Raw genomic sequence first — 7,675 nt, 5'->3', positions numbered from 1 at the left:
GTGTGTGTGTGTGTGTGTGTGTGTGTGTGTGTGTGTTTGTGGTGGTGGTAAATGTGGAATAAAAAGACAGGCAGTTTAAATGTGGCCTCCCTTTAACAGCACTGCTTAATGTTTCCCAGTGGAGTAAGAGCTGAGCCTGAACTTCCCTTTAACTTTACCTTCCAGAGTCACCCAACAATTTATGGTATAGTTGACATTACATTTCATAAAAACATAAACTTTTTCAGTTTATGTTGTAGCAATAGTCAGACATGCGGACGTGAGTCTGTGATTTAGACTCTGGTCAAACTTAAGCCACAAAAGCAATAATTTTATGATTGGATTTGTACTCTTAGCTTGAAATTTGGGACTCAAGTTTCATGAACAATTTTTTATCTCTTGTAAGGGTGAAAGTAAGCTAGTAAATGTCAGTTCTTCTCATGGTATTTGTGTAATGTTGTCCCTCCTGCATGACTGTGGTGTAGTAAAATTACTTGTTGTAATGTTGATCACAGTGCATATGTGTTCTTAATAATATTTCTGTGTAGCTATTATAATCTTTTTTTCTTGAATCAATCGAATCATGTTTGTATTTCTTTTGTGGTAAATATTATTTATATTTACTTTAATGAAGAATATAAATTCACAGAAGTTAATAACTGAGTCATTTTAGGTGCTTGATTAAATTTTCCTTGGCATGTGCCTGATGTGAGAATGGCAAAAACTTGAGACCTGCCCAAAAACTCAGTAACGTGGACTTGGAGCTCAAAAAAACAACTTGTGTCTGCTGTTCAGATATTTGTTACTTGACTCCGACCTGTCCCTCCAAGACTTGGGTTTTGACTTGTATTTACCTCTCAAAGACTTGATACATGGCTTGTCCTTGTCTCTATGGCGATTAGGAAATGACTTGGACTTGTTCTTTAAGAACTTGAAACGTGATTTATACTTCTCCCTCAAATAATTGGGACTTCATGTGGATTTGCCTCTCAGATATTGGCAGCTTGACTTGGACTTTCCCCCAAAAGGTTGAAACTTCAACTTTTCCTGAAGATATATGGACCCTGTTTTGGAATTGATTCTCTAAGATCTGAAATTTGACTGCAGACTAGGGAAATAACTTAGGATAAGATGGATAAATAAGATTGAATAATGCATTTCTGTACCAGTCATAGCATATGCTGTGCTGAAAGCTAAGCTCCCTTTCTATGTGTCTGCAGCTTGTGCTAAGATTATGCATCATATATTGAAACAGATTCCTCCATGCAACTGTATGTTCTTTTAGTCACCGGGCTAAACAAGTCCAGTAGGGGAGAAAATATAAATTATTAATCCATGTTTGCGTGTCTCTCTTTGCAGGGAGCTGAACGGAAACAACCTCACACGCATCACCAAGAGTGACTTTGCTGGCCTGAAGTACCTCAGAGTTCTGTAAGCAATTGCCTTTGTGTTCGTAAGCAACGATGAGATGTTTAACTGTGTGTCACTGTTTATCTATTCATGCGTACCTGAGCTGTGTGCAACCCTCCAGCTTGCAGTTCGTCAGACTTTCTGCCCAGATTAGCATAAACCCAGTGAAGTGGCAATACTTTCGTCAAGAGTCCCACTCAGGAGTACATTAAGCTACGGAATGACTCCAACAAGCAATGTAATGGACTTCTCTCTAACTTTGTCCTGCTTATCGCCTATTGTGCACACACGCACACCGACTTGCCTTGACATCAGCACAAAATAGGCTCTCAGCGAAGTTAACACACTGAGGTGAAGTCATTGACTTTCTCTGTGGCATAATTACAAAGCACTTATGACTTCATGTAATAAAGTAGCTATAAAAGTGTCTGTGTGAGTACACGGTGTTCACAAACCTGGTAGTAACGCCTAAGGTGTTAAAAACACTGCGTAAAGGGAAGCTGTGTAAACTTGAGTGTGTTTAAAATGCAACATGAGCTGAGCATAAGTCCTACTGCCCCTCAAAGCTTTGACTAGTTTCACTCCTTGTCACAGCTCGCCCCATCCCCCTGTTGCCTCCTTCGCCTCTGTGTATCCTCTTTTTCCTCCCAGTGTGGAGGTTAAATGCCTCGGTGTCGCCAACTCATCACCGGCAACTTAGGAGGAAACGGCTCCTTGCCGGAGCACAAAGTTCCCCCGAGCTCTGATTCTCTCACACTTCTCAATTACAATGCATGCAATACACGATGAGCATGTACCGAACAGTACGTGTAGCTGTCTGCGTGGTAGGACGGCAGCAACAGCCCTTACGGTGTATTGACCTTGGATCCCGCTGACCCCTCGGCGGGATCCAAGGATGAAGCGGGGAAGGAAAAAAAAACAAACAAAAAAAAAACAAAAGTGTTGGTTTATCTTTTCAGTCAGTTCCATCTAGTTTGTTAGGCTGAAATCAACAGAGCTAATTTATACCCTCTCATTTGAGACTGAATGTTTGGCTGGTCTAAATGAGCAAAGTCTCTGCGAGAGAAACCAGAACAATGGAAGCGGAAAAGCTGCCCTCAAGCTATCCTCTAAAAAAAAGTTTTCTCATCACAAAAGTACTCGTCAGTTTTTTTCCCCCCCAGTTCCATTTAAATTCATGAGAAAGAGATATGAGGTGAAGTGCACTTTTCTCTCCATGTTTATGGAGTGTGAACAGTGATTAGCATTTATATTCGATTGGGAGGAAGCCTGGACTGCTGAGTTACAGTATGCTGTGGGCTCACAGGAGAGCTTGCCTTGAACAGAGCCGTTGTGTATGTAATGAAGGGAAGGTCTTGTTGCGCTTAAGTGTCCTGCTGGACAACTTTCTCTCCTTCCTGACAGTGTGTTATTGTAACACTTCAAACACTACCCAGTCCTCCTCCATGTGCATCAGCTCTGGCTACATAGGACAGAAACTGTTCCTGATTGCAAAGGGAGTCCTTGTGCAAGTCCGTCATCCGTTTTGATTTACTTTTTTTTTTTTTTTTTTTTTTTTTTAGAAAATACGTTATTTTACAACCTGCTATTTTAAAAATGCTGAAATGTATTTATTCCCTTCTCATTAACTATTTCTATAATTGCTGACCAGCATTTTGCACGTTTCCACTGATCTTTTGATTACCAGCTGGTGATGCCCTCATCCACACAGACACCAGATTACACTCTCAATCCAAACTTATTGGACTTCCAAAGAACCCCCAAAAACCTTTCATGTTCTTAAAAATCCACATGCATGGGCTTTCCCCTCATACAGAGACGCCCTGGGCAATGAGCCACATTTCCCTTATTAAAAGCCATATTAAAAACTTGGTTGTGAGAATTATTCTTGGTGTTATTCATCTGTTTTTGGTGCATGAGCAATGTCTAAACCTCTGATATAGACACACACCATCATATTTTCCCTTATTTGGTCTACTTGTAAAAACTGTGAAACTCACCTAACTCGTTCTGACCCCCTGGCCCTTTTTTTTTTTTCTTGTCTAGTGTCCAGCCAAACTGCTACGCCCCCCACTGGACCACACTAAAGCCCAGACTAACACTTTCTGCGCCACCTTGGAAACTTTCCTGGCTGCTATCTGTAGCTCTTCAGCCAAGATTCCACACTGTGCCCTCAGTCCACACCGCTGCCCTAAATGTTTATGTGTCTGTGTGTGAGAGATGCAGAAAAAAAATAAAAGTGGAATAAACTGCACTGAAATGGATTCTGTCACAAGCCTCAAAACTAAAGTCTTAGCCCCCCAGCTCTCTCCCCTGCCTCCCCTTTACCTTGTTAAAGTCTTAGTGACCAATAAAGTCGCATGTGTGCCCTTTTTTCTGCAGACAGCTGATGGAGAATCAGATTACAGTGATCGAGCGAGGGGCTTTTGATGACATGAAGGAGCTGGAGAGACTGTAAGTACCTCCTAGGATTCTATATAAATAGGCTACACACACACACACACACACACATACACACCACACACCCACGCACACACGCACACACACACTTTACTGAATTTGAGCTTTAAATGACAATCCCATCCTTCTACATGTGTTTTGGTAATGACATTAACAGTACAAAGCCAAACCAGTTGTGTCAAGGCTGTGGCACTCCCTTGTCAACCCATTGTGGTTGGATGGTGCTGAGAGGGTACAATGTGGCCAGGGAGTGTTTTTTTATTAGCTTTGCCTGACAGGAATGCCCTCAGTGGGATATGTGGGCTTGAAAGGCCTACCGCACCGCGATCCCGGCTCATCTGGACAGCACCAGGACTACTTGACGGCTTGTAAAGCTGCAGGGAAAACACACAGACAAACACTATCAACCACACCTCAGCCAGCTCATTAGCAAGGCAGCTTTTCTAACCACATGCGAACCTGAACATCAGATAACTTTATAGACTCTTTAACAGGTACAGTTCTTTGTAAATGCAGCAGCAGCAGCAGCAGCAGCAGCCTATTACTGTGCATTATTCACAAAATCCATGTTTCATCTGGCCACACACTCCGTGTGTACAGCGAGGGGCACAAGTCCCAACATCTGTCTGAATTTGTCTGAAGGCACAGCAGCAGCCTGCCTTTCACATTTTCAGTCTTTCAGTGCCAATAAATTCACTTCTCTATGCTTCCAAAAGGCCTTTCAGAGAGCAGAGTGCTGTGGTTTCCAAAAGATTCGCAACACTCTGTTTCTCATTGACTTAATTGTTGTATTTGCATACAGCCTGCCAGTCTTGGATGTTAGTTGTTTCACTAGGATTTTGTTGTTGGCCACCATAGCATGTCAGTGCTTTATCAGGTTTTAAACCCCCTCATCCCTTCCTCTTGTTTAGACAGATTGCTCCAGATAAAAATGTGTTCATGTTTAAATAGCCGGTCGATGTAAATCAGGTTTTCTGTTCTTCTCCGAAAGCCAGCAAAGCCCTGCATTCCACAAGGAAGCACCACTGGATGATTTATGGCACAGTTCCTGTCTGTCTGTTTAATTTTCCTGAATTTTCAGTTGGCTATTTATGCGACAGTCAGAGCAACACTGAAATACAATAACCTGAGACAAAACTGATTCCCTGGCACCTAAATGAAGCTGTTCACAGCCTACACACCTACGAATATTCAAGCAAACTTCACTGACTGACCGTATGTTTTTTTTTTTTTTTTTTCTTGCCACAGGAGGCTGAACCGTAATCAACTGCAGCAGCTTCCGGAGCTGCTGTTTCAGAAGAACCCTGGCCTGTCTCGGCTGTAAGTCAACCCAGATATACATACGTGTATATTTATTCACTGCTCTTTCATATCTATCAGAACACCTGCCATCTCTGTTTGTCTTTTCCTTGTAAAAAAAACCCTCAACTGTTCTTCTGAGATGTAAACCTGCTGAATGCTGGCGATGGTTTGAGCACAGTTAAAGAACAATTAGGATTCACTTACACTTGCTGGAAGGAACAACTATAGCCTTATGGAGAGTTATTAGAGTGTCAGGTCTCATTAAGACAAACTGGGCTTTTCTTTGCTCATTGTTGGACCTTCCTGCTGAATCATTTGCAGCGATTTTTTTATTTTTTATTTTTTTGGTCTTAGCCGTCCACATGTACGTGAACTGCTGGTAGCAGAAGGCTCATATGACACAATCTAAAAGACATTGTGAACCTTTAAACGTTTTCACACTTTGTTTTAATACAGACATAAATGTCTGTGCATTTTAGAAGGTTTTGAGGTGATGTGATATGAAACACGTGGCAAGCATGTGCAACCACCCCCCTCTAATCTGATATGCCTAAATGAAATCCTCTGCAACCTATTATGATGAAGTTAATGATAAGTTAACACCAGGTTAGTTGATATAACAAGAAGATGTGAATGTGTAAATCTGGATCAGAGTGTTTGAGGATGAAAAACACTTTAGCCTGGGCTGGATGCTGACCTTCTGGCAGAACAATGATTTTAAATATAAAACCAGAGCAAATCAAAGAATATTAATGCTTAAAGTCCAGACCTGAAGCGTAGTTAGGAAGCTCTTCGACCAATCTCACTGAGCTTGAATTATTTTGCAAAGCTTAAAAGAAAACTTTTAACAGTTTTTCCTTTTTCTCTTTACAGTTTTGCTGTAGTTTGTCTTAGTCGGTCACATTTAACCCCAATAAAATCCACTGATGTTGTAAAAATCTCCAGTGAAGATGAATACTTTTGCATGACTTCATCAAATCTTCAAAGTTTCCTCGGCAGGGAGACTGCATCGCAACCATTTTGAATAAAAGCAGCAGTTTTTTGGTTCACCGTCACACACACCCACACACCATTCCACCTATTCACCCGACAGCAGACAGTCCCACAGTAACGCTAAACCTTAATTCCCTTCTGCAGCAAGGCATAGGGGTTTTTATTCTTTCTTTTGGATAATCGGTGTCCCTGCCACCGGTTGATCATTCCAGCTCCAATTTCAGTTCAGATTACCTGGAGCATCTGGGAATAATAAAACATCAGAACTTGGAAAAATCATTTCCCTCCCCAATACCTTCATAGTTGCTCTACTAACCAATGACCCGTGCCTCAGCCTGCCATCTGTTTGTCCTTTGGGTTGATGTTTAACACCATCTTGAATCTATCTGTCACTTCCTTGCAACTGACTCTACCTGTCACCCATCATTATGCCAAAACCAGCTGCTTAAACTTTAAGCCAGTTTCCTTCCTTTAGAGACAGAACGGCTGTCTTGAGGCTTGCACCAAGTTATCTCTTTAACAGGAATGAGAAGCAGAACGGGCCAAAGCCCTCTCAGTCCAGTGGATGGCCTTGAAAAAGTGAGATTAGTCCATCTGGTGCAGTGCACTCTGCCAGCAGCCACAGGATTGTGCTGTTGGAGCTCAGATCCTTCCATCCACCCGGCTCTATGCTCATTATTTTAAACCAAGGACTGGCTTCCCTGCTACGTTCTGGAGAAATATATTGTTTGAACATTTTTAAAATGTATTTATTTATTTTTTCTTTATTTACTTTAACTCGTTTATCTTAGTCTGGAAAACACGGTTTGTATTGAGAATTGAAGCTTTTCTGGTGCCACGTGTTTAACAAATTAAACAAATGTAAAAATCAAGAGGCATGAAATTGACAGTAATTTAGTTGTGATTACATATGTGAATAACTGGGAAGCAAGACCTTGGAAAAATACTTCCAGTATTTAAAAAAATATCAAATTTTATCTTTGGTAGAGTGGGATTAGAAGCTGAACTGGATTATTGTTGGATTTGGGCTTCTGTTTGGTTTGGAGTAGTTAGATTACAGCATCTAAAAACACCCATCAAGTCCAGGAGGTGGAAGGGACTTGTGTCTATTTTTGCACTAGGTGCCAATTGTCCTCTCTTCAGCAATTGAAGAAACACCAACACACAGTGAAGGGATCAAAGAGAGGGAGAAAAGAGACTCATTTACATTAAGCTATTTAACTATTGTGTATTAGTTAATGTTGGTTGACCTCTGAATGTGATTTATATGGTGGAGCATTTTACAGTCACTTTGTGTTTTCTGAATTATAGTGAACAAAAATGTATTTAATGCAATTCAGACAATTTATTTGGTAAGGAAAGTTATTTGTGAACATATAGGGCACATATTATAAAAGAAAATTATGAGGATTTTCCTGTTTGGCATTCTTGAATAATTGTTTTTGGAAGAGTTTTTCTTCCTTTTGCTTCCACCTTTTCAAAATCGCCACCAAATTTTTGCAGATGGCATCTTTCATTTATTTATTTATTT

At 40.9% G+C, this 7,675-nt stretch overlaps 1 protein-coding gene across 4 annotated transcripts in view; it reads left to right on the top strand.

Annotated features, from left to right (window-relative positions):
• Positions 1-7,675, top strand: part of slit1a (slit homolog 1a (Drosophila)) — a 94,865-nt gene that overhangs the window by 13,180 nt on the left and 74,010 nt on the right. For all 4 annotated transcript variants that reach the window (XM_007572605.2, XM_016660959.1, XM_007572604.2 and 1 more), the window contains exons 2-4: positions 1,339-1,410; positions 3,772-3,843; positions 5,098-5,169. In XM_007572605.2, the coding sequence (XP_007572667.1) occupies positions 1,339-1,410; positions 3,772-3,843; positions 5,098-5,169 (216 nt within the window). The remainder of the gene's footprint in view (positions 1-1,338; positions 1,411-3,771; positions 3,844-5,097; positions 5,170-7,675) is intronic.

The sequence above is a fragment of the Poecilia formosa genome, unplaced genomic scaffold, assembly GCF_000485575.1.
Source record: "Poecilia formosa unplaced genomic scaffold, Poecilia_formosa-5.1.2 Scaffold305, whole genome shotgun sequence".
Classification (NCBI taxonomy): Eukaryota; Metazoa; Chordata; class Actinopteri; order Cyprinodontiformes; family Poeciliidae; genus Poecilia; species Poecilia formosa.
The sequence above is the reverse complement of the archived record's forward strand: the minus strand, read 5'-3'. Positions and strand labels throughout refer to the sequence as shown.